This window comes from Pelodiscus sinensis, chromosome 19, assembly GCF_052426305.1.
Source record: "Pelodiscus sinensis isolate ZL-2025 chromosome 19, ASM5242630v1, whole genome shotgun sequence".
Taxonomy (NCBI): Eukaryota; Metazoa; Chordata; order Testudines; family Trionychidae; genus Pelodiscus; species Pelodiscus sinensis.
The window spans coordinates 25,704,514-25,728,773 of NC_143070.1; the positions used below are offsets into that span (position 1 = coordinate 25,704,514).

A 24,260-nucleotide genomic window follows, 5' to 3' on the forward strand; every position below is an offset into this window, starting at 1 on the left:
CTGAGGGTGAAAGCAGCACCTGACACCTCCCTCTCCTCCCCTCCGGGCTTTCTGAATGGCTTGCAGTTGGGGCATATCAGGTACTGAACCAGCCCATGGCTCCCCCAGTATCCGTGAACCAGATCTGATGGCTTGGTGGGTTTAATTCGGCTCATGAGCTGTGTTTTGCCCAGGCCAGCACTAGACTTAACAGCCCTTAGGGATCCAGCAGTTTCTCGCCATGAGCAACAATAGAGGAAAAAGGCAGCACTGAGCCAGCCTGAGGCAAGGCCATTGCACAGTTGGAGCAGAGCCCGCAGACCGTGCTTCCAGATACCCAAAACCTGACCCACAAGCAGCACAGGATGGTGGGTCACAACCACTCCTCCTCTCCCAGCCCAGCTGTGCCAATCTTCCCAATTTCCACAAGCTGAACTGCAACCCCCGCAGCCTTGCCACAGTCTGTCTCCTCCCCCACAGCCTGTGTGTCCTTCAGACAGACCCCCATACACTGATGCCTACAAGTGCCAGATGGGTGGTGCTGCCATCCCGCCTCAAAACCCATCCCCATCCCCGTCCACTGTCCTGCCCCGCTGCTGGGAGCCAGGCACAGTCACACACCCAACAGCTGCCATGTCACAACAAGGTTGCCCCAGTACTGAGCCTGGTCCCACAGCTATGTGGGGGTGGAGCAGGAGTGAGAATGAGGCCTGCAGTAACGATAAGGCCCAAAAGTCAAATCAGCACAGGTGCAGCATGGGGCTTTCCCAGCTGTTTGGAGCAGCAGGCCCACCTGGGAACCAATCACGCACTGCGGAAAGAAAACAAACAAACCCAACCCCCAACTAAGTGAAGGGTAAAGCAGAAACCCCATTCTGGGCAGCCCAAGCACAGCCCCAGCCATGGCCAAAGAGCAGCTGCATGAAGCAGTGGGGTCAGGCTGCCAGTTCTGCCTGGGCAGCTCTGGGTTGCAGCAGCAGCAGCACATACGCCTCCCAGGCCTGGCAGCAACCCCTGGGAATATTCCAGCCTGTAGGATGTTGGGCCCATGTACCTGTGGGACACCTTTGCTGGTGTGTCCTTCCCTCCTCACTCCACCCAGGTCAGGAGGAACCCTCGGGGCATTATCTGTGGCTGTGCAGGGACAGCCAGGCCAGGCAAAATTCACTGATGTATGTAAGTGTGGGCAGCAGCACTGCTGAATTGAAACTTTTTTTCAGTAACTCCAGTTAACTTTTCACAATGGCATGAAAATGAGCATTTCTGAGCCCTCGCTACCAATCTGAGTCTTCACAGGGGCAGGGAGCGAGGGGGAACAGGTCACTAGCGAGTGAGACCACAACGCCTGGCAGCAGGCGCTGGGACTCCAAACGTTAAGGCTTTGTCGCCTGATTGGCAGCAGCACCTCTCAAAAGATGCAAAGTCTCTGGCCTTAAACCTCTCCCCTGCCCCCCCCCCAGCCCCCCCTTGCAGGTACAGGGATGCTGCAGTTATTGCCCCTCCCCCCTCACCAAACCACCCCCTCGCTGTGAGCCCTGCCTCGCCTGACAGAAGGGGGGGTCACTGACTCGTCTATTGACACCCCATCAGCATTTGCTCCCCGTGCGGGCCCCCGCCCCTTCACATCGCTACACGGGGGGGCCCGGCCATTGGCCCCGCGCCCCGCCCGGCAGGAGCGTTTCCCCCCCGCAGAAGGTGGAGCCCTTGTCCCCAACACGCCGGGCCGGGCCGGGCAGCCCCCCCGTGACAAGGAGCCGCCGCCCCCACCAGAGATTTGGGTCCATGTCCCCCGCCCCGCGCTCGTCCCGGTCCCGCCCGAAGCGGACGCAGCAGCGCGGCGAGTAACGGCCCCAACGGCTCCCCCAGAACTCGCCCCGGGCAGTGCGCGGCGCATGCGCAGTGGCGGCCGCCTCTCTACCCGCGCGCGGAGTCGGACGCTGCTGCAGGCTCCGCCCAGGGGCCAATCGCAGCGGAGCCTGGGCAGGGGCCGGGAGCGACGGGCGGGGGGAGACGCGTTGAAAACCCGGCCGGGGCGCTGAGGAATGGGGTGGGGCGGTGTCAGACTGCGCGTGCGCAGCGCATCAGTGACTCCGCTCCCGGATCAGCGCCGGGGCTTAGCTCAGACCCGGAGCTGCCTGGCCGCGCCCCCGCCCCGCGGGGTTGGACGCCCCAAGCCGGGCAGCTGCAGCAGCTGCTGGGGGCGGGGCCGGGCACCGCGTGTCACAACAAGGAGGCGGGTCCCCACGTGCCGGGGAGGGGGCGGGGCCAGAGGGGCTGCCGGGGGCGGGGCTTGTGCTGCTGCGCGTTCGGCCCGACGGGGCCTTTCCCTGCGCTGAGCCCCGCCCCGCCCCCCTCTCCTGCTTCTGCTGCGGCAGAGACACGCGGCGGCCCCGCCCCCAGGGGGTTTCTGCCCTTAGTAATGGGGGGGGGACGTGCGGGCTCTGGGGCCGGGGGAGCAGCCCCCCCCAACAGGCAGCAGCTGCCCTTGGTCTGACGTGGGGGCCCCCAAAGCGGGTCACAGCCCGTGTCAGAAGGGGGGGGGGACAGAGCGACTCTGAGGACGGGCAAGGCGGCGGGGGGGCGGACAGAAAAGGGCGAACGGGGGGGGGGAGTCGGATCAAAACGGAGTGAATCGCTGGGAAGCCAAATCCCCCCCCCCCCCCATGCCTGGCCCAGCCTCTGACCCAGGAGGGCGCCCTGGGGGGGGACAGTCACAGGGGCAGGGTGGGGGATGGAGCCAGAAGACTCCAGGGCAGTTGGGGGAACAGCAGCTGGGACGGGCAAAGTGGGGCTGAGTCTCAGTGGGGGGGTGGCTCGGCCCTGGACCCCAGTGACCCAGTTGTGTCCTGTCACTGGCACAGACACAGTTCGCCTGGGGCAGCCACCCACCCCCTTGGGATCATTGGTCCTAAGCTTGTGGGGCTTGAGGGGAGGGGAACATGAGGGATTGGGGCAAGCACTCTGGGTCCTGCCCTGGGAAATGGGGCAATGAAACAGAAACCAGCCTCCTGGGGTGGCGGTTATCACTGCCATTCTCCACCTCATCTGGGACAGTAAAACAGCCTGTTGGGGGTGGCCAGCCCTGCCTTAGTAGTTTGATTGTAAAACATGAGGGATAAATGGGGGGGTTAATCCTTCCACCCTTTAGCCCCCTAATGAGGAGCATGACTCAGGGCAATAGCTTCTCTCCTGAAAGGGGACGATGCTGCAATTAAACCTGTGAGGAAAACCCCCAAACCTGAGAGGATTTTCTCTCAGTAACTGACAATGGCCACAGGGTCCCTTGATGACACTGAGCAAAACCCCACTGCATCCGGTGGAGATTTAACACACCTAAGCACAGCAGGAGCAAGCGATTTGCATAGACACGCCAGAGTCCCTCCCCAGTCCCAGCTTACTGTAAGGAACACAGTCATTTTTTCCCAAAAAAACTTCCCCTGCGTCCAGTCTCAAGCCGCGTTTTTTCGAAATTATTTCGAAAGAACGCGGCTTTTCTTTCGATGGCGGTAAACCTCGTTTCATGAGGAAGAACGCCTTCCTTCGAAAGTTCCTCTTTCAAAGGAAGGCGTTCTTCAATGTAAAGAGGCCGTCTTCGAAAGAGAGCATCCAGACTCGCTGGGTGCTCTCTTTCGAAAAAGCGGATTTCCTCTATCGAAAGATCCGCCTGCAGTCTAGGCGCGATCTTTCGAAAGATGCTGTTTCGAAAGATGCTTTCGAAAGAGCATCTTTCGAAAGAAGCCTGCAGTCTAGACATAGCCTGAGAGACTAGCAAAAAATCTGGAGAGTATCATGAGCTTCCATGGCACAACCCACTGCCTCAGACAACAAACACAGAGCAGTGGGCGGTCCCCATGAAAACTCGTTTTTTACGTTTCTTTTAGTTACAGACTAACATGGCTCCCCCTGAGCCTTTTAAACAGGCAAGATTCTGTGTGTCTGTAACTGCCTGGGAGTTTTCTTAGGTAGCTTGGTGCTTGTCTGGGGCATTTCTGGGGCTCTGACTTCTCTGGGGTTTTTTTTCTTTTTTTTTTCTTTTTCTTTCTTCATTTCAGTCCAGCAAGTGTGATTGGCTCTCAGTTGTACAACCTGCTTTAAAAAAAAAAAAAAAGCTTGAACAGGCTACACTGCTTCCTTACCCTCAGAAAGCGAAACTAACCTGCAGGGCAGGGTTGCGGAGGGGCCATGGCTGCTGGGGACCTGGCCGGGAGTTTCCAGGATGAGGTAACCTGTCCCATCTGCCTGGAGTATTTCACAGACCCAGTGTCTATCAAGTGTGGGCACAACTTCTGCCGGGCCTGCCTGTGCCAGTACTGGGGAGAGTCAGACCCCAACTTCTCCTGCCCCCAGTGCAGAGAGACCATCCTGCAGAGACACCTGCACCCCAACTACCAGCTGGGCAACCTGGTGGATCTGGTGAAACGCCTGCGGCTCCCGGTGAGGCCAGCGCCCGAGGGGCAGCCAGGGTGCGAGAGGCACCAGGAGACCCTGAAGCTCTTCTGCCAGGAGGATCAAGCCCCCATCTGCGTGATCTGCAGAGAGTCCCGGGAGCACCGCACACACAAGGCAGTGCCCATCGAGGAGGCTGCCCAGGAATATAAGGTAGGGACCAGGCTCTGCAGGGCAGGGAGTTACAGGGGCAGTTTCTCTGCAGTGACAGAGCCCCCTGCGTGTGTCTGCCCTGCCCTGGGTAGAGCCAGGGGCCTGCCTGGGAACACGACCCAGCCACATGAAGCTGGGCCAGGCCCAGCAGCACTGCTGGGGAGTTACCGTGGGCTGGAGGGGGGGACCTGCTCCCCCAGTCTCACTGCTCCATGGCGCTGTTCTCACTGGGCACGAGCCAATGACCCCAAGCAGCCCCCAGCGCCGCTGTCTGTATTTGCAGGAGCAAATCCTGAGCCGCCTGCAGCATCTGCGGAAGGAAAGAGACGCGCTCCGGGGCCTGGAATCCGACTGGGCCAAGGAGAGCGAGAGGCTCCTGGTAGGTGCCTGGCCCTGCCCAGCCGCTTTGCACGGGGGGAGGGGATGTCAGGCTCCTGGGGGACGCTGGTGTTAGTTCCCCCTGGGGTCAGTGGGTTCACCCCAGGGTTGCTGGGAGCAGCCTCTGGCTCTGCCTCTCTCCCAATGGGGGGGGCAGGGGTGAGGCCTGCCAAACTGCTGCATGTGCCCAGCTGTGGCAGGGTCAGGCTGAGGGAAGATCTGTGCTGACCCCTGGGTGTGAGTGTCTGACACCCCAGGGATGCCAGCGGCTGGTTTGGGCCCCATTTCCCAAGGCCTGGGCTGCACCTCAGTCTGTTGGTGCAGTGATTGGGGTTGGGGTGATTTTCGGTGACACTTTTGCCCTGGGACGAGCCCTGGGCCAGACCCAGCCAGCCTGGGAAAGACACCGAGTGAAACGCTCCCTGCAGCTCGGACAAGGCCCTGCCACTTCCCACGGCCCCGCTCACCCGCGTCCCGGCCCCGCCCGCTCTGCGCCCCCAGAGGCAGACGGACGTGGAGCGGCAGCTGGTGCGCTGGGAGTGCGAGCGGCTGCGGCAGTTCCTGGCGGAGCGAGAGCGCCTCCTGCTGACCCGGCTGGGGGAGCTGGACGAGGAGATTGGGAGGAGGAGGGAGGAACACGCCGCCCGTCTGGGCGAGGAGATTTCCCGGCTCAGCGCCCTGATCTCTGAGCTGGAGGAGACGTGTCGGCAGCCGGCGCTGGAATTGCTGCAGGTGAGATGGGGTCAGATGCACCCGGAGCCCAGTGTGGAGGGGACCCCCTGAGTCACTGGGGGCTCGCAGGGTAACTCAGCGCAGGGAGCAAGGCCCGGTGTGGCTTCAGGGTCAGGGTCCCAGGGCTGCAGAGAGGCAGGAGTTTGGCCCATTGGGAAGGCTGGTGAAAAAGTGGGCCTGGCCTCCTGCAAAGCAGCTGATGTAAAAGGGGCTCGGCTCCCCCTAGCACAGCCCCTCAGAGGGTCTGCCACCTGGGGGAGTGACCAGTGGGGCAGGGGAGCAGTGTGACCCTCTGGGGCAGGGGGCCGGGCTGGGCCATGGGCAGTGACTCTCTGCTCTGTCTCCTTCCCCTCTAGGGTGTGAGAAGCGCTGTGAGCAGGTACGTCCGGGCTCCATCTGCCCCTCACCCCCTGTCATGCTGGGAGCAGGCTCAGAACCCGGGCAGTGACTCCATCCCCAGCCCCAGCCCCTGACCATGGGACTGCCTCACCCTCTGAACCCTGCCTCCTCCGTACCCACCGTCCTGGGGCCACTGCCGCTGTGGGGGTGAGAGGCACCCTGGGAGGGGACTGCCCCACAGCTCTGGGATGGGGAACCTGGCCCTTGAGGGGGTCTCTGGGGAAAGAGCCGAGTGTCCCAGGCCAGGCCTTGGGGGGAGTGTCCCCATCCCACAGCCCCCACCCCATGGCGAGTGACCCGGCCCCTGGGGGCTGAGCAGAGAACCTGAGGAGCGGCTGGGCCTGGAGAACGGGCCCCTCTCTCAGCCCTGGGAGCCGCCCAGCCAGGTTCTAGGGGGCACATGGGCTGGGCCTGGTGCTGCCTGGGCTGTTTTCCCTCTGGCTGGAGAGAGGCCCCCAGGCTGTGCTGGCAGGAAAAACTCCCTTGGGCAGCAGCAGTCGGGGCCCTGTGAGCTCTGCCTGTGGCCCAGCCCCCACCCGCTCCCCTGTCTGGCTTGCGGGGGGGAGGGCGAAGAGGGAGACCAATAACACCCTCGTGTCTCTGCAGAGGCGAGGCAGCGATGTTGCCACATCCAGCGCCCAAGTGCCCAGAGCTGGAGCGGAGAATCCGGGACTTCCCAAGAGAGAACAGTCTCCAGGGGGCCGTGACGGGATTCCTGGGTACGGGGCGGCGCTGCTGGGGGCTCCTCTCTCACTGTCTGGGGGTGTGGAGAGGGGGGTGGAAAGGCCCAGCTGAGACCCCAGGGTCTGCTCCTGGGGGCCTGGCGGGTTCCTGAGCCCTAGAGGGGCAGGGAGCTACTCTGAGCAGAACAGCAGGATCCCAGCAGGATGCGAATGGCAGAGAACAGGCCCAGGGAGTGCAGGTGCCTCCCCTGCTGTCCCTGTGGCCACCCCCTCTTGCTGCCGAGCAGAGAGTCCCCCAGCCCAGCCTGCGTGGGCCGAGGGGCAGGGGGAGGTTTCTGGGGATGCTGGGAGCTGGTTGCCGTGGGAGACGTTGTCACAGACTCAGGGCCCGAGTCCCAGCTCTCTGGACATTCGTGGAGCCTCCCTGGCTGACACCAGCCGCGCACCTGGGCCCGGTGTCTGAACCCCTTGGGCCAGATGCTCAGAGCTAGGCAGGTGCCCAGTGAGTCACACTGGTGCCTGGCGGGAGTTGCAGAAGCCCCAGAGAAGCTGGACCCCTAACTCCCACTGGTGCCCATAGGAGTTGGGCACCTCCCCTGTTCTGGTGCATGTGAAATCCCAGGGGCTGTGTGGCTGGGGATGGAAACACCTGAGAGAAACTGGTTCCGGGGCCTTGCTCCCCAGGGACCCTCTGGCAGCGCGGGGCAGAGCTGGGCCGTGAGCCCCCAGTGACGGGTTTTTCTCTTCCCTTCCAGGGGCGCTGGCTGCGGAGAGAGGTGAGGATCCCGGGGCACTGCCCTAGGACCAGGCACGGCAGCTGCTGGGAGCCTGTTCCCCCACCTGGAGCAGCCCCTGGGCTGGGTGGGCACGAGGGGATCAGCGCAGGGGGGAGCCCAGCTGGGGAGCGTGGAACATAGCAGCCAAGGGGAGTCAGAGGCGGTGGGACCCTGCTCTGTGGGGAGCCGGGGCAGAGCTGGGGGTGGCGGGAGGGGCCGAGACATCCCTGCTCCCCTCCTGGGGAGGGGGGGCCCTGCAGTGGGAATTCTCACTTCTCTTTCTCTGCTTGTTCCAGGACTCAGGCGAGCCCGAAGATTTGCAGGTAACGGGCCTTGCTCCTCATTCCACGAGGAGTACAGCTAGTTCGGATTAGGAAGCCTAATCCGAACTAGCTACTCCGTGCCGCATGTAGCCGCGCGGCACAGGGTTCGAACTGCCAGCATTTAAAAATAGCGCCGGCCGGCTTCATGCAAATTCAAATCCCGGGCTTCATTTGCAAGTGCGGTATGCCTACATTACCCTCCTAGTTCGAATTAGGAGGGTAGTGTAGACATACCCACAGTGATTAACGGGGGGGCAGGTTAATTTCCCGCTGACCCCGGGGACCCGCCCCTGCCCTCTGCCCTGACTTTGTGACTCTCTCCCCAGTGGACGTGACGCTGGATCCAGACACGGCTCATCCCGACCTCGTCCTGTCTGAGGATCGGAAACGTGTGAGATACAGAGACACGCGCCAGGATCTGCCCGACAACCCAGAGAGATTTGATTATTGTATCAATGTGCTGGCTGTCGAGGGGTTTGCGGGCAGGAGACGTTACTGGGAGGTGGGGGTGGGGAACAAGACTGAGTGGACTTTGGGGGTCTGCAGGGAATCTGTGAGCAGGAAGGGGAAGGTCACAGCATCACCTAAGAACGGATACTGGGCCGTGTGGCTGAGGGACGGGGGATACGAAGCCGGCACCTCCCCCTCCACCCCCCTCCCCGTGAGCGCCAAGCCCAGCCGAGTGGGGATTTTCCTGGACTACGAGGCGGGCGAGGTCTCGTTTTACAATGTGACTGACAGGTCCCATCTCTTCACCTTCACCGGCACCTTCTCCGGGACGCTGCGCCCTTTCTTCTGTCCTGGTCTCAACGCTGGGGGCACCAACGCGGCTCCCCTGACCATCTGCCCGGTGCCGGCCCAGGCCGGAGGGAATCCCTGCCCCTGACAGTGACCCACAACACCGACTGGCCCCTCCCAGCGCTGCTGTTATCTCCCCCTATTGATGGGAGCCAGTTACTGCAGGTACCTGGATGTTTTGTGCCAACCAGTCGCTGCCCCTTTCCCTTTGCAACTGGAGCCTCCAGTGGAAAACCAGACACCTGGCAGCCCAGCCCAGTGTGGTGAATGGGACCCCCTGGCTGGAAAGAACCCAGGCTGCCTTTCCCCCCTGCCCCAGGTCTGCTGCACCCAAGCACTGGCTGAAATTGGTACGAAACGCGGCCAGACAGCGGGTGGGGTTTGCTGCTCTCACCTTGCCCCATCCCCTGCCCGAGATGAGGAGGGAGGGGACTTTCACTCCTGTCAGAGTTTTCTACTGCTGTGAAATCTCAGTGTCAAATATGAAAGAAAAAACAACTAATTTAGAAACCTGTCATTGTAACAAGGTGTCTGCACAAGAACATTTTCCTTTACAGTTCAACAGTTTTGTATTAAAAATCTATTTTTAGAAATGGAATTTTTTATCTTTTTCTTCCCTTACATCAATATCGATGTTTGACTTGTTTACAGAGCATTGTGTGTAGTTCAGCTGCGGCACTTCAAGCAATCCAAAACCTTTCTCAGAACCCAATTTGTTATGGCATTGTCAGACTGTTCAGTAACAATGTCCCTGTGTCATAACCAGCGCAGCCACACAGGTATGCAGCTGCTCCCTTGTTCTCCTGCCTTGACCAGCTCTCTCTAGAAAGCAGGGCACATACACCCCATACTGTGCTGCACCTTTGAACATTCATAGGTGAAAAAACCATAAAATGTTCAAAGAAAGAAAGGAAGAACTGGGTTCTTCCCATGTGCTTTTTTGTCCCAGAGTCTCTAGGGCTGTGTCTACATTGGCATGAATTTCCGGAACTGCTTAAAACGGAATACTATTCCGTTTTCAGTTTTTCCGGAAAAGGAGCGTCTACATTGGCAGGCTGCTTTTCTGGAAAAGCCCTTTTTCCGGAAAAGCTTCTGTGGCCAATGTAGACGCGCTTTTCCGGAAAAGAGCCCCGATCGTCATTTTCGTGATCGGGGCTTTTTTCCGGAAAAGACTACTGGGCTGTCTACACTGGCCCTTTTCCGGAACAGTGTTCCGGAATAAGGACTTATGCCCGAGCGGGAGCAGTGTAGCTTTTCCGGAATAGCGGCTGATTTTGTACAGTAGAGCGTCGTTGCTTTTCCGGAAATTCAAGGGCCAGTGTAGACAGCTAGCAGCTTATTCCAGAAAAGCGGCTGATTTTCCGGAATAAGTGGCCCAGTGTAGACACAGCCTAGGGGTGCAGGAGGTGCAGAGCTACAAAAAACAAACCACTTGCATGAATGTTGGTCTAAATCGAGGAGAAAGTTACCCAGATTCACCTTTGTTTTTTAAACACAAATCTTGAAGGGAGAGTGGGGCTGGGGCCCTGTAGTTTTCTGCCCCAGCGTGGCTGGCTTTTGGGGAGAGTAGGTAGGAAGTGGGAGGGGCTATTGGAAGCCCTTAACCCTATGGGGAAAGAGAAATGGGGAATCTCCATCACTGGAGAACATGGGTATCAATTCCCCTGCCTTCTGCATGCTAAGCAAGCCCTCCACCATTTGAGCTAATTCCTCTACCTGTGAGCAGTGCTCCTGCTCCACTCACCTTGTTCCAGAGCCCACAACGTCCCTGCAGCTGCCCCAGGCTCCTTTCTGAGAAGGCTACAGGTGGGGCTGTTTGCTGTGGGATGGCGAGCTTGAGCGTGGTGCACATCATACCAGGGTGCTGTGTTCAAGTGCTGGCCACTGGATGCTCTCAGCAACCCAGCCTGTCTTCATTCAGCTGACTGCCATGGCCAGTTGACCCCAAACGGAGACAGGTTAAGTGGTTTGCAGGGAGCAGTAGGGTGAGACTGGGGCCTAGGATGTGCAGGGCCAGCCTGCTGGGAGAGGGCTCCTGCCTCCTCCTCTCCTCCCTCTCTCAGCTACTTTCTTCAGTGGGGGCTGGCCAGCTGCCTTCCCCAGTAGCAGGCACCGTGGGTGAAAGTAGGGCTGGGGAAAAGCCCTAACCCCGCCCCTTGCTGCCCAGGCCCAGCCCCACGGGAGCCAAGCCCCCACCCATCACCACGGGGAGGTGGGGCTGTGCCATGGGGAGGCAGGAGGGCACATGGTCCCCACCTCCCTGGAGCCTATAGTAAGTGTTCTGGCGGGCAGAGAATGGGATTACAGGGAACCGTGCATAGGACACCGCCTTATACCCAGCTATAGAACAATCCTTTCCCACTGTGGTGTTGAAGTCTGGTCTTTTTACTGGGGTGTTGTGGAGAGCAGCAGACTCCTATTCGGGCCATCGCCGTTACGATCTGTCACCTCATTCATCGTAGACAGAGTGTTCTGAAAGACCGGGGCAAGTATTAGTACAGAGGGTCCCGCAGTGCTATGCACAGAAGTAAAACAGAAACTTGGAGAAGTGACACCACAAACGAGGCCTTTCCATATAATTTCATGTTGTGAATCGACCCTCCAGCCATACGATAGGTTGCCCTTCATGCTGGTTGTCAACCCCTAGTAAGTTTCTCCTTTCCCATAGTTGAGATAGACCGATTTATTTCCTTATAACCTATTGAATGGACGGTAGCCAATTTATCCAACGGGTGCATCTACACTCCAGGGCTGAACTCAAAATCACGATGCAATTTGAGCTACATCAATTGCATATCCTCTTTCGAAATAGCTTGTATAAAAATAGGGAGTGTCTACACTGCACTTACTTCGATATAGAGCCCTCTTCCTCTGACTTCCCTTCCTCCGCGTACAATGAGGGTTACAGGAGTCGGGGTAAGAAATCCTCCAGCTTGACAGGATTTCAACACTATTTTGAAATAATGGTCTGCTGCATAGACGCGAACAAAGTGATTTTGGAATTGTGCTAGTCATTTCAAAATAGCATTGCAGTGTAGACACACTCTCGGTTGTTGATGTTTAGCTGTGTGTTGGCTTGTAAATGTTGCACAGCCAAAACACAGCAGTATTTTGTATTTTGCAAGGGCTTTTACACATGAGCCACATTCAAATTAAATGTCAGTCTAACCTGCTCCATTAGAACGTCTTTCTCAGGACCGGGGCTGCCAAGATGCTCTTCAAAAACCAGAGTGTGCCCCCCACCCCGGCTTCATTTCTTTTGTCCACAAAATGATGTTTTTTGCCCCCTGCCCCACTGGTGTCCTGTTCCCCTGTCCTGTCCTCCTAGAATCATAGCCTCACAGAGCTGGAAGAGAGGCCTCACCAGAGCTGACTAAAGGGGAATAATCACTTCTCTGTATCGCCTGACAATGCTCCGCCTATTTTACCTTAATATGCCGTTAGCCCTTTTGGCGACAAGGGCGCCCTGTTGACTCAGCTCCAGCTTCTCATCCACTGGAATCCCCGGGGCCTTTTCAGCAGAACTGCTACTTAACCAGTCGCTCCCCTGCCTGTACCAATGCTTGGGATTCTTCCGTCCCAAGGGCAGGACTCTGCACTTGTTCTTGTTGAACATCAGCAGATTTCTTGTGAACCAATCCTCTAATCTCTCCAGGTCACTCTGGGCCCAATCCCTGCCCCCCAGCATATCTACCCTCCCAGCTCAGTGTCAGCTGCAAACCCATCCCCATCCCAGCTCATTAGTGAAGATGTTGAAGCAGCCCCAGGACCAGTGGTCCCTCATTGTTTGTCCACGTGCAGAATGATGCAGTGTGCACCAACCCCCGTGTGGCCATGCACCACCAGTAGCACAGGACACCTAGGAACAGGTTGGGCCTCCTTGCTCTGGCACCCTCGGGACCTGTCTAGTTCCAGCTGAGGGATTTTTCTGGCCCAGGGGAGGTAATTTCCAGCCCTTCTGCTGCCAGCTTCTCCCTCCCCTGGGCTCCCACCTCCAGCCGTCCAGCTGACCATGTGCCAGCTCTGGAGCTGCTTCCCCCTGCAGCCCAGCTGAGCCATGCACCAGCTCCCAAGCACCCTATGCTGAGCTTCCCAGCTTTTCCCCTGCACCGTGCAGCCCAGCTGTGCACACCCCCTTCCCCTGGCATAGCACCAAGACACTCTCCTCCTGGAAGATCCTTGGTCCTGCCAGATCACAAATGTTTTGGATCAGAAAGTTCCAGATGGCATGTCGGGGAGCCCCCAACCCTGCACCCCCATCCACAGCCAAATGTGACACACAGCCAGCCAGTAGAGTAGAAAGGTTTATTGCTTCTCAGAGATACAGCATGGCATGGCCTGTGCTAACATGGATCCTAAGAGCAGACTGCCTTAGGAGTGAATCCTGCTACCTCTGCCATGGCTTAGCCTGGGAGGGCTGGGATCTAGCAATTTTTCACCCCAGCTTTGTGGGAAGCAAAGTAGGAAGGAGCCACTGCAGGTGCACAACCCACTGGCCTGCTGTGTCTGTGGGAAGGGTTCAAGCCCCTTGCTGGGTGAAGCCCTTCTTTAACTCACATTCTCAGTTTGCAAACAATTCACCTTCAGCTTTCACCAGGGTTTTAGAAAGAAAAAGTCTAGTCCTGGGGTCCAGCTTTAGTAGAACCAGAGAGAGAACCAACTGCAATTTCCATCTTCTGAGGAGATGGGAAGAGGATTTTCTTCTCCTCAGTTCTAGCCACATCAGCCCAGGGAGAAGAAAAAATAACCCTGCGCCTGCTGATTGTCCCCTGTCAGCTTCTGTAGCTTCACCTCCTTCCACAGCAGCTCCAGCTTTGAGCTCCAAATCTCAAGGGGCTGGTGAGGAAATGAGGAGCTGGCAGCTCGGGTGAGTCGCTTCCATGAGAACAAAAGGTGGAGTGTTCATAAGGTGCAGAGCAGGGTGCTAGAAAGTTTTGAAATTTGCGTAGCTTTTTGCAGAAGAACAGTGCAGTGTAGACACAGCCTGAGTGTTGCTCAGCACTAGTAGGAGACAGGGAGGGACAAAACGATCTAACAGCACCTGCAGCCTTTCAGAACAACCCCAAAGCCAACCCCAAGAACCAGCCCTTTCCTCCACCCTCACTGGGGTCTGCTGGGAACGGTCTGGACTCAAACCTACCCCGGTTTCACCCTAAGGATTCTCTGGTCTGTAAAAGCTGCATCCTGGAAATGAGAAAGCAGCTAAAGTGACACTCGTGGGACTTGAACCCACAACATTTGAATGATTAGCTGGGCTCACACAAATTGCTGCAGTTTAAACGTCCAACATGCTTTCCAGTGCACCACAGAGCCTGGTATCACCCCACTCTGCTTTGCAGCATGGCAATTGCGGGTGGCAAAGAAACGGGAGCCAGGCCTGTCTCTTTTGGGAGAGCAGGTAGGAAGAGGAAGGGGGCCACTGAGCCCCTGACAGTGAAAATAAGAGATGAGAACAAAGCTACAGTTGGAGAATGTGGGCATCGATCCCACTGCCTCTCGCATGCTAAGCAAGCGCTCTACCACTTGAGCTAATTCCCCTGCCCATGAAAGACTCTGCTACCTCACCTACCTTGTTCCAGAGCCCGTAACGTCCCTGCAGCAAAAAAAAATTCAGGACCAGACTTGAGAGAGAAACTGCTGAGCTACACGTCATCTTCAAGTTTGACACAATCAACTCTGGATTAAACAAAGACTGGGAATGGCTCGCTAACTAGAAAAGCAGCTTCTGCTCTCTTGGAATTCACACCTCCAGATCAGCTGCTAGAAGTGGGCCTCATCCTCCTTGATTGGATCCACCTCGTCATCTCCAGCCTGATCCTGGCCTGCATATTTATACCTGCCTCTGGATATTTCCACTACATGCATCGGACGAAGTGGGTCTTTGCCCACGAAAGCTTATGCTCCTACGCCGCAGTTAGTCTATAAGGTGCCACAGGACTCCTCGCCGCTATAACATCCCTGCGGCTGCCTAAGGCTTCTTTCTGAAAGGGCCACTTGTGAGACTGACACCCATGGGCCGGCAAGGTCGGAGGTTTAGAACGTGGTGCTCATATCACACAGACGCATCTTAAGAGCAAGGCCCTTATTTCAAACCATAACGGGCTCGCTATTCCAACGTCCCTGCAAACCTCATGTTGCGAGGAGTGAGGAGTGAGAGATCGGAATTGTGATTTATTTGGAAATAAGTGCTGGGTAGCCAGCACCAAAATACAAAATAAGCTATTTCAAAATTGACTTGAAATAAGCTACCCAATTGCATTGCTTATTCTGAGCTATGGGACGCACCCTAGTGAGTTAGAGCCCAGCTCTGCCCCCAGCTTCCTGCCCACCCACAATGAGCTGAGGTGCTGCAAAAACTCCTTGTAAGGGGGATTTTTCCCCATCAGTGGAGAATGTGGGTATCGATCCCACTGCCTCTCACATGCTAAACAAGCGCTCTACCACTTGAGCTAATTCCCCTGCTGTAGCAACAGGACCCCTCTTGGAGGCTCTTCCCTTCTCCACGGGGACGTCTGTCTTCTACATCAGTTAGTCAAGGGAAAGGAGAAAACTCCAAGGAGGCTCCTCCTCACAGTCGTGCTTGTGACCTTCGTTCTCTCTCTGGCCTCAAGGGCAGATCTCCAGAAGGAGACTCCCTGCAGCAAAGCCATGGGGGGCTCTGAGTCTCCCTGCAGCAAAGTCTCCCCTGCAGCCTGTCCCACCTGGCCATTGTCATGGACTCTCTGTGAGGTCATCACCTCCCAACCTCCATTAGCCAATAAGCTGAGGGGCTGAGAAAGGCCCTTGCGATGTCACTGCCACATCCACCCCTGCCCTCCAGGGCTAATGTCCTGCCCCAGGCAGCCCCTTTGCATGGCTGAGCTGCTCCCAGGGGTGAAAGTGACACATTTCTCACAGGGCCTGTTCTATTGGGCACCACCCGTTGGACTGGGGGAGGCTCAAGGCAGGAAGTTGGGGGAGGGGTTGTGATAGGACAGAAAGTACCTTATAGTACCTGTAAGAAATGACAGTGTGGGAGGCTCAAGGCAGGGATTTGGGGATTGTGTGTTGGGGATGGGGCTCAGGACAGGGGTGAGGATGTGGAAGGGTAGAGAAGTCAGGGCACAGAATGAGGGATGTGGGGGAGGCTTGGGGCTGGGACTGTGTGTGTGTGTTGAGGGGATCAATGGGACTAGATTCCCAGCTCCCTCTGCTCTGGGCTCCCTGAGGCCCTTTAACACACAAGGGCTTTCTCTGCAGTGCACTGAGGAGAGGAACCCCTGAGCCAGTGATGCCACTTTGCCCAGGTTGGCAGGGACAGGAAGCAGGCTGGGTGCCCAGTAACCCCAGACAGATGTGCACATCTGCATGTGAGCAGCAGCTGTTGTGGGACTCTAGAAATCTCCCCCTAGATCTAATTCCCCACGTGCCAGGCACCAGTCAAAGCCAGGGCTCCGGAGTCTCAAGCAGAGCACTGCGGGGGGTGGATACGTGTCTATTTGAGGCAGGTTCCTCACTCCCACGTCCCAGACACGTACTGTGGCACAAAGACCAATGGTCCCTGCACAAAGTGTGTCCCAGGGATAAGCGTTAGCCCCGGGAACAAGCATCACCCTGCAGAAGAGACACCCCTGGTCTGGAGCCAACAAGCCCAGGAGCCGCCCAGCTCAGGATCCCCAAAGGCACTGACACAGACTCCCTGGCACAGGAGAATCCCAAGCCTCAGTTCTGCCGGCCGGCAGTTTCCCCTCTTCCGCTTCTTGTCAGCTCCCTGCAAAACACCTCGTGAGGGTGACTGTGGATAAACCCAGCTGTGCTGTAGAGCGGCTGTTTAGTGGGGAAAGAGAGGTGCTCCCTCAGCCTCCCCGAGCAACTCACACATGTAAGAAAACTGAATTTGAGGTCTTTGCATGAGTGTCAGGATGGCTGAGTGGTCTAAAGTGCCAAACTCAAGGTTCTATCTTTCCCTTAGTTGGGTGTTCTGGTCTCCAAATGGAGCTGTGGGTTCCAATCCCACTCCTGACACATCATCTGTTTTATATCTAGCGAGGTGACCTCATTTCCCCATCTCCCCTGCCATTGTAGGAGCCCTTGCTCAGCATTTCTCTTAGGCTGCATCTACACAGCAGCGTTCCTTGGCAATAACCGTCATTATTCTGAAATAACAATGGGAGCGTCTACACAGCAATTCCATTATTCCGACGTCTGTAACGCTCCATCCCGACCAGTGGTCTGAGGAGCCAGGAGGTTTCCAGGCTTCAGACAGACAAGCCCGCAGGCAAAGACAAAGCAAAGTCCCAGCCACTTCCTGCTCAGCCCAGCGGGGTCTCTGTGTGGCCCCCAGACCTTTTGTTTGCCATTGCCCAGGCGCAGGGGCCCAGATTCAGCAACACTCACAGGCCCCACAGCAGGGGGCTGGTTTGATGCTTCACCCCACAGCCCAGCAACTAGCCCCCCAACTCCCCTTGTGCTCTGAGAGCCCCCCCCCCCGCCTCAGACTCTGTTTGCTTGAGACCCCAGAGCCCTCCCTTGGGCTGCCTGGCATGTGGGGACTCAGGTCTAGTGGTGGATTTGCAGAGTCCCACAACAGCTGCTGCCAGCGTGCGGATGTGCACGTCTGTCTGGGGTTACTGGGCACCGGCCTGATTGGGTGAGTCCCTGATTCTGTTCCTGCCAGGATGGACAAAGCAGCAGGGAGAGAGGAGCTTCAATAGCTGAGCTGGCAGAGTCAGGGGAGTGGGGACAGAGTTCTGTGGCTGGGGAGTGGGGGTTGGGGAGTGGGATGCCAGTGGAGGCAGAGAGTCCCTTGCATCTCCCTCCTCCCAGGATTCTCCCCCCCCTCCCCAGGGAAACCAGTGTGTGCCTGCCCTGGGGCCGACGCCCTCCCTGCGCAAGGAAACCCCATGCGCACATGCCTGCCCCAGGGCCAACCCCCCCCCCCCATGCAGGGAAGCCCTGCGTGCACACCTGCCCCGGGACCAACCACCCTACGCACTCTGGGACCCCCCTGCGTGCCTCCCGCGGGGCTGACTCACCCCTCCTGTGCGGTGCAGGGAGCCGATGCTCCCTCCCGCAGTAAACCCGGCAGAGCAGCTAGCGCTACTTCTGGAATCACCGGAAGTGGCACTAAGCTGCAGGACTTCTGTCCATCCCCAGGAAGCCCACACTACCTCCATTTTCACTTGAGGTAAGTAGTGGGGAGCTTCTCAGGGGTGGGAGGGAAATGGGGGTGGGGCAGACAGGACGCCTCACGAGCGACTGGTCGAGGCCTTGCGAGCGACCAGTAGATCGCGATCGACCTGTTGGTGACCACAGAACTAGATGGAGTGTGCTTGTGAGTGTGCTTGTGTGTGTGAGAGTGCATGAATGTGATGTGTCATATGCATATGATATTCATATGTTAAACATTGATTAATCTATGTATGTTCAATAAATGTGGCATGTTGCCTTATCCCTCTGAAAAAGATCCCGGGAGCTTTTTTTAAGCATAACACAACCACAGTTAAGTTGCAGCCCTTGGCATGTGCTGTGGGAATCATTGTGCCTCCTGTGAGAGCAGAACAGGGGATTGGGGGTGGGGGGATTCGTATATTTTGGGAAAGGGTTCTGAGTCCTGGCTCCCAGGCCCCTGGCCCCTGCACAAAGTGCATGGTGGGAATACAAGTTGGGGCAGCAGGAAAGGGGCTGGCCCCGCAAGCAGGTGGGAGAAAAATCCCAATTCCTCTATGCACAGGAGCAGCACCTTTCCAGTGGAGCTAATTCTGCCCCACCTGCAGCCTGTCTCCAGTAGCTCTCTGCCCCAGCATGGCTGGCTTTTGGGGAGAGTAAGTAGGAAGTAGGGCTGGCTCTGCCAGTGAAAAGTGGCCTGTCCCCACCACTGGAGAATGTGGGTATCGATCCCACTACTTCTCACATGCAAAGCGAGCGCTCTACCACTTCAGCTAATTCCCCTGCTGTATTTACAGAGGCCTTCTTGGAGGCTCTTCCCTTCTCCACAGCGACGTCTGTCATCTAGGTCAGTTAGTCATGGGAAAGGAAAAAGCTTCAAAAAGGCCTCAAGGGCAACTCTCAAGGAGACTCCCTGCAGCAAAGCCATGGGGGGGGGGGGGGGGGGCTCTGACATGGCCCCTGCCCTGCAGCCTGTCCCACCTGGCCATTGTCATAGACTCTCTGTGAGGTCATCACCTCCCAACCTCCATTAGCCAATAAGCTGAGGGGCTGCAAAAAGCCCTTGTGATGTCACTGCCACACCCACCCCTGCCCTCCAGGGCTAATGTCCTGCCCCAGGCAGCCCCTTTGCATGGCTGAGCTGCTCCCAGGGGTGAAAGTGACACATTTCTTACAGGGACTGTTCTATTGGGCACCACCCCTTGGGTGGGGGGAGGCTCAAGGCAGGAAGTTGGGGGAGGGGTTGTGATAGGACAGTACCTGTAAGAAATTAAAATGTGACCAACTCAAGGTGGGGATTTGGGGAGTGTGTGATAGTGGTGGGGGGCTCAGGGCAGGGGTGAGGACGTGGAAGGGTGGAGAAGTCAGGGCACAGGATTAGGGATGGGGGAGGGTTGGGGCTGGGACTGTGTGTGGGTGTTGAGGGGATCAATGAGACTAGAATCTCAGCTCCCTCTGCTCTGAGCTCCCTGTGGCCCTTTAACTCACAAGGGCTTTCTCTGCAGCGTGCTGGGGAGAGAAACCCCTGAGCCAGTGACACGGACTGACCTGGGCGCAGGCCAACAAGGGGGGTTTTAGTGAAGCTACATGTGAATGGATCCATCTAGTAACCCCTGCCAGCCACACGCACAGGGGGAGGGGACTTGAGCCAAGGAAGTGAAGGGGGTTAATCAGATGGACGGGAGTTTCCAGTGCTGGGCTGTGGCAAAGATGGATGCGGGGACGTCACAGGGCACTAGCATGGCTGGGGAGCAGAGAGGGCCCTGCTGCACCGAGAGACATGGCAAAGCCTGGGATTGAGCCAGGGACCTTTAAAAGTTTCATCTAAGGCTCCCCACACTGAGCTCCCCATAAACCCCTCTAGCTGGTTATTAACTGTCCGGGATGTCTGGCAGCCGTGTCACAAACATGATGCCGTCGTGCACGGCCCAGGAAGGCGAGACTGGTCTTTCCTGCCACCTGCAGTTTGACTTGCTCCTTCCCCCCATTCCTGCCTTAGCTCCCGGGCTGACCCGGCAGCTGAAGTGGTCGGGGGCCCGGCAGCCTGGGCAGGGAGTCGGGTGGCCAGACCCTGGTGGCAAGAGTCTTGGTGCTACTTGTTTCCCTGCCCCCTCTGGTGCCCTCACTCCTCACCCGCAGCCCCTGCTGCCTGCCTGGGTCCCTGTGCTGTGTCAGACGCTCAATGAACCCTCCTCTTTCACACGGGCTGGGAGTGGCTCTGGGCTAGGGCACAGGGCTGTGTCATTCCCTGTGGGAGCGGGAGGCCCCCGGAGCCCAGAGCGAGTGGACTCCCCAAGGGGCACACGGTGAGAGACAGGGGGCTGGCGGCTCAGGGAGGGGCGGTCCCAGGAGGCAGAGGGCACCAGTGACTCTGGGCTGGCAGCTGACACTCTGCTCCTTGCTTCCCTCCCGCTGCTTCACCTCCCAGGGCTTCTTTCTCCTTCCCTGTCCATAGCAGGCAGCTACACAAAGGCAAGTCTCCAAACCAGACACCCCTGTGGCCAGCATGGGGCTTGCACCCACGACCTGGGCGTTATCAGCATCAAGCTCTAAACAGCTGAGCCAGCAGCCCATGAGGGGCCCTTTGGGAAAGACCCCACAGGCAGCTGCAGGGACGTCTCTGCCGCTGCCACGAGCTCGTCTCTGATGGGGCCACGGGCGACTCACTGAGAAATGTGGGCTGGCTAGTTCTGGCTCGTTCTGAAGTCAGAAGAGCAGGAGTCTTTGTGGGTTCAGGGGATCAGGGGAAGGGCTGCTAAAGCAGGTGACCAGCAGCAGCTCTATGTGCTGGGCACCTGCCCCAGGCCTCCTGGACATATGGAGCCTCCCTTTGTGGCTTGGGCTGGAGGAACCTGCTGCCTGCAGGGAGCCTTGGGCCAGCCAGCGCAGCAGCAGGAATTTGGGATCAGGTCACCCCATTGGGGACAATGGAGGGAAGAGAAGAGTTTTGCCTGCTATTGGGGGAAGCAGGTCAGGCCAAGGTCCTTTTAGCCACTAGGTCTGTGCAGGCTGGAGCCTTCTCCTACCAGCTCTCTGGCCTGCTTCCAAATTTTCAGCCTTTTCCTTTGCATTTGTTTCTACTTCCCTGTCCATAGCAGGCAGCTAAAGGGGGCTGTTGCCACAGCAAGCACCCCTGTGGCCAGCATGGGGCTTGAACCCATGACCTTGGCGTTATTAGCACCATGCTCTAACCAACTGAGCTAGCCGGCCTATAAGAGGCACTTTTACAACCGGCCCTTTCAGAAAGATGCCTCCGGCTCTGTGATGTGACTGCAGCTTCCAAGGCAGCAAGTGGGGAATCCCCCTCGGTGAGCACGAGAGGCTCCGACTGGCCTGGTTTGAATCCAGTGGAAGGGCTGGACGGTCCCACTGTGTTTGTTCCCTCCCCCACCAGGCAGCGCAGGGCCCAAACTCCCAGCAGGCAGTTACAGGCACATCGCTTGCTCCCAGAGCGCTGGGACAACCATGGAGCAGGATTCAGTTGCCAGTTTGTGGTACCCAGGGGCTCAGAGTGGAAGTCAGAGCCCTGTCTTGCCAGTATCAGTCACAGCAACCTCTGTACCCGCTCCAGCCTTGTGGTTTCCTTCTTCCCAACGTTCCTCTCTAATCAGCCTTTTCCTGAACCAGCAGTTCCATGGGTGGCCAGGGAGGCCTCTTCTGTGTCCCAGCAGGGCATAGGAAAATGTGAGCAAAGGCTACAACAAGGGAACAATGGGAGTTGAACACAGGATTTCCTATGTATGAGGTAGGTGTTTTAGCCAGCAGAACCATGGCGCCTTACGGGGCTATGTCTCTCCTGCTAAGTTTTTCCAGGATAACTCTTGTGTCCTGGAAAAACTGTGCCACATCCAAGGAACCGGTCCACTTTTCCCCACCACTTTCCAAAAAAGTGGTCATGTTTTTGCGGAAGGCCTGTATTCCTCACTTTATTAGGAATAAGGACTCTTCTAAAAGAGAAGGTTTTCCCCACATTTGGATCCCTGTAGATGGGCCAAATGTCGGAAAAGCCTCTTCTGAAAAAAGAAAAGTGTCTCTAAAACTGTTCGAATTTATGGTTGCAGCTAACAAAGTGCAGCCATTCCCCATTTCCCTCCAGCCTTCCAGGGTCTCAAGGCCTGTGCAGCCCAAGAAACGTGATTGGCAACTGGTACGCAGAATCTTATTGTCAATTGAATGCAGGGCTCTGAAAACATGGACTCCAGGCAAGCAGCTTGTGCAAAAGGTGAACTCTAGGGAAAAGGCTCTTCTTCAAGCCAGCAACCTAAGGATGACTTACCAAGGTTCAAATCCTGCTCACAGCGAGGCCTGTGTTTTGGCCACACGTCTTCCTAGGGCAGAAAGGTACCTAACCCCTGAGAAGAACATGCCTATGAGTTTTCTTGGCAAAAAAATGCGCTAATGAGGGTCTTATTTGCATGAGTCATGGTCTTATTTGCATATTTTCTGCCAAACTGATTTTGCGCTGGTGTTGTTGTGCAAAAACAAGCAGTATGGAAGTTTTCTTTCTGTGCAAAACCCCCTTTTTCTGCAAAATCAGGATACCTCTTTTGGAGGACATAAGAATCTTGTGGGGAAAGAGGGTTTTGTGCAAAAAAAACGTTCACACTGCTTGTTTTTGCAGAAAAATCCCATTGGCAGAAAATATGCAAATGAGATTGTGACTCATGCAACCGAGTCCCTCATTAACATATTTTTTTAAGGAGAAAACTTCTAGTTTAGATGTAGCCTCTGTGGCTACGTCTACACTGGCATGATTTTCCGGAAATGCTTAAAACAGAAAAGTTTTCCATTATAAGTATTTCTGGAACAAGCGCGCCTACATTAGCAGGATGCTTTTCCGGAAAAGGACTTTTTCCGGAAAAGCGTCTGTGCCAATGTAGACGTGCTTTTCCGCAAAAAAGCCCCGATCATCATTTTCGTGATTGGGGCTTTTTTGCGGAAAAGAAATCTGTGCTGTCTACACTGGCCCTTTTGCGGAACAGTTTTCCAGGAAAGGACTTTTGCCTGAACAGGAGCAGCATAGTTTTTCTGGAAAAGCACTGATGATTATACAGTAGATCATCAGTGCTTTTCCGGAAATTCAAGGGGCCAGTGTAGACACCGCAGGAGAGTTACCAGCAGTGGGGCTGTTAGTGTGGGCACATAACTAATTGCACCATTAGGCCATCTCTTCACTCAGGTGGAGATGGCTGCTGCAATCCATCTTCCAGAGCTTGATTTAGCAAGTCTAGCTAAGCCTCACTAAACCAAACCCCTAGAGAACCTCCTGCTCTTTGCTACTAATCTACTCCCACTGTGAGGGCACCACCAAGCTCAACTGAAGGTAAAACCAACTCCAGATACATGTTGAAGAATGGTGGGAAGAAAAGACCCATTGACCTGGCAACAAGGCACCACTGGGAGTTGAACCCAGGATCCCCTGCTTACTAGGGAAGCGCTTTAGCCAAGTAAGCCATGATGCCCTCCTTGGGAGCATCCTTAAAACTGTTCTACTTTATGGTTCCAGACACCCCCTTCCCATTCCAAAGTGCAGCTGTTCCCCATTCCCCTCCAGCTCTTGCCATGACTCAAGGCCTGCGCAGCCTAAGACACTTGATTGGCAGCTGGTACCAAAAACCTTTTTGTCAATTGTAGCACCAGGCCTCAAAGGGACAGACCCAAGGCAGCCGCCTGGTCCTAAGGCCGGGCCTGCAGCCAAAGGGAGGGAGAAGAATCTCTCCTTTCAGCTGGAGTTGAATCAGCCACCTAAGGACACTTGCCCAGCACCTGCTACAGGCCTCTGCTCTGCCAGCTGAGCTATGGAAGTTGCCTGAGGTAGGCTGCTTTGCTTATGTTGGCCAGGGCAAGAGGCCCTGCCCAAACAGGAGGGGCAGGAGAGCCCCTTCTGGCAGAAGTACAGGGGTGTCACAGGTGCATCACATGCAAAGGGAACCTTGAGTGATCCAGGCAGAAACGCCGCGTCTCACTCCCTGCAGCTCCCCTTGCTACCCTGGCAGGCGCTGCTCCTTCTCCCACCGGCCTGGGCCTGGCCTCCCTCCCCCGCCCGGCACCACAGAAAGCCCCTTGGCGTGAGCCTGGGCAAGCCAGAGGCCTCAGGCCTGTCCCCTCTGAGGGGCTTGTGCCTCGGCCTCCTCTGCCCTTGGTGCCGGCTCTCCCGGCTGCCCCTGAGCGCTGCTGGCCAAAGGAGGCAGCAAGGCAGGAGAGGGGGGAGGAGCAAGTCCCGCTGAGGCCGACAGCTCAGGCTCAAGCCTCCAGCCCCAGCACAAAACCTTCAGCCGGGCCCGTGTGGCTCCCTCCTGCCCCCGCACACCCTCACGGGGGAAACGTGCCCCATGTTCCATCCCCGCGACGGGCTCAGCCCTCGAGCAGCCCACAGGGCCTGTGAGGGACGGACTGAGAGCAGGGCCCCACTGACACCCCCCGTCCTGCCCCACTGGCCTGCATGC

At 57.0% G+C, this 24,260-nt stretch overlaps 1 protein-coding gene and 1 non-coding gene across 2 annotated transcripts; one reads left to right on the forward strand and one right to left on the reverse strand.

The window, feature by feature from the left end:
• Positions 1-3,856: 3,856 nt before the first annotated feature.
• Positions 3,857-9,244, forward strand: LOC149522419 (zinc finger protein RFP-like). Its single transcript, XM_089771209.1, has 8 exons — positions 3,857-4,578; positions 4,862-4,957; positions 5,458-5,688; positions 6,045-6,067; positions 6,694-6,806; positions 7,526-7,546; positions 7,843-7,869; positions 8,196-9,244. Exons 1-8 carry the CDS (start codon positions 4,162-4,164, stop codon positions 8,753-8,755), a joined length of 1,488 nt encoding a protein of 495 aa, XP_089627335.1. The 5' UTR covers positions 3,857-4,161; the 3' UTR covers positions 8,756-9,244.
• An 11,706-nt stretch (positions 9,245-20,950) lies between these two features.
• Positions 20,951-21,024, reverse strand: TRNAI-AAU (transfer RNA isoleucine (anticodon AAU)). Its single transcript has one exon. It is a non-coding gene; the product is annotated as a tRNA-Ile (tRNA).
• Positions 21,025-24,260: the final 3,236 nt, after the last annotated feature.

What these genes read in the sequence shown, in the direction of transcription:
- LOC149522419 (XM_089771209.1), top strand. Translation starts at nt 4,162, where the DNA reads ATGGCTGCTGGGGACCTGGCCGGGAGTTTCCAGGATGAGGTAACCTGT. An exon ending in GGCCGTGACGGGATTCCTGG is followed by an intron (nt 6,807 to 7,525) that starts GTACGGGGCGGC and finishes CTTCCCTTCCAG; the next exon opens with GGGCGCTGGCTGCGGAGAGA. An exon ending in GCGAGCCCGAAGATTTGCAG is followed by an intron (nt 7,870 to 8,195) that starts GTAACGGGCCTT and finishes CTCTCTCCCCAG; the next exon opens with TGGACGTGACGCTGGATCCA.